We start from the raw sequence: 1060 nt of genomic DNA on the forward strand, positions 1-1060 counted from the left end.
ACTAATTACTGGAAGCCGTCATCTTCCTCATCGGGATCATTGTGGCTAATGTACCTGAAGGGCTGCTGGCCACTGTCACCGTAAGGATAATTAATGAGCAATTAGGTTAATTAATGAGCTATTATGTTAATTGAGGAGCTTTTTGGCTGCAGTTCCCTTAATGGCCACTAGGGGGCGATAGGGAGCAATGGGGAGCAATGGGGGGCAATAGGGAGCAATGGGGAGCGCTCCATCCCATCCCTTCCCTGTCTAATTCTCCCCCTCTCCCATTATACCCCTCATTAATTACCCCTTATACCGCTCCTTAATTAACTCACCCGTTAATTACAACGTTCATTCGCTCCAGTCTTAATTAATTGCCCCACCGAGCTGTGCCTGCAGTTCCTTATCTGACCACCAGGGGGCGATAGAGATACACTGTGGCTGCAGTTCCATATCTGGCCACCAGGGGGCGATAGAGATACACTGTGCCTGCAGTTCCTTATCTGGCCACCAGGTGGCGATAGAGATACACTGTGGCTGCAGTTCCATATCTGGCCACCAGGGGGCGATAGAAATACATTGTGACTGCAGTTCCTTATCTGGCCACCAGGGGGCGATAGAGATACACGGTGGGTGCAGTTCCATATCTGGCCACCAGGTGGCGATAGATACACGCGATTCAATGAACACCCCCCCCCCCCCAATTAGAACCGTATTAATTAATTAACGCTGATGTTAATTAATGAACTAATGACCCCCAGGTGTGCCTGACACTCACGGCCAAACGTATGGCCAGGAAGAACTGCCTGGTGAAGAACCTTGAGGCCGTGGAGACCTTGGGATCCACATCCACCATCTGCTCTGATAAGACAGGGACCCTGACGCAGAACAGGATGACTGTTGCCCACATGTGGTTTGATAACCAGATCCACGAGGCTGATACCACTGAGGATCAGTCCGGTACTTATGGGGGGATATGGGGGGATATGGGGTTATATGGGGTTATATGGGTTGGTTATGGGGTGGGTTAAGGGGTGATATGGGGGGATATGGGGGTCCTGGAGTGGGATATGGGGGG

At 51.0% G+C, this 1060-nt stretch overlaps 1 protein-coding gene across 1 annotated transcript in view; it reads left to right on the plus strand.

The window, feature by feature from the left end:
- LOC107307592 (sodium/potassium-transporting ATPase subunit alpha-3-like) overlaps window positions 1-1060 on the plus strand; it is a gene marked incomplete at its 5' end in the record, with an annotated part of 31342 nt that overhangs the window by 7433 nt on the left and 22849 nt on the right. The window contains one exon of the mRNA XM_032441889.1: window positions 744-977. Coding sequence (XP_032297780.1) covers window positions 744-977 — 234 coding nt within the window. The remainder of the gene's footprint in view (window positions 1-743; window positions 978-1060) is intronic.

The sequence above is a fragment of the Coturnix japonica genome, unplaced genomic scaffold (assembly GCF_001577835.2).
Source record: "Coturnix japonica isolate 7356 unplaced genomic scaffold, Coturnix japonica 2.1 chrUnrandom691, whole genome shotgun sequence".
Taxonomy (NCBI): domain Eukaryota; kingdom Metazoa; phylum Chordata; class Aves; order Galliformes; family Phasianidae; genus Coturnix; species Coturnix japonica.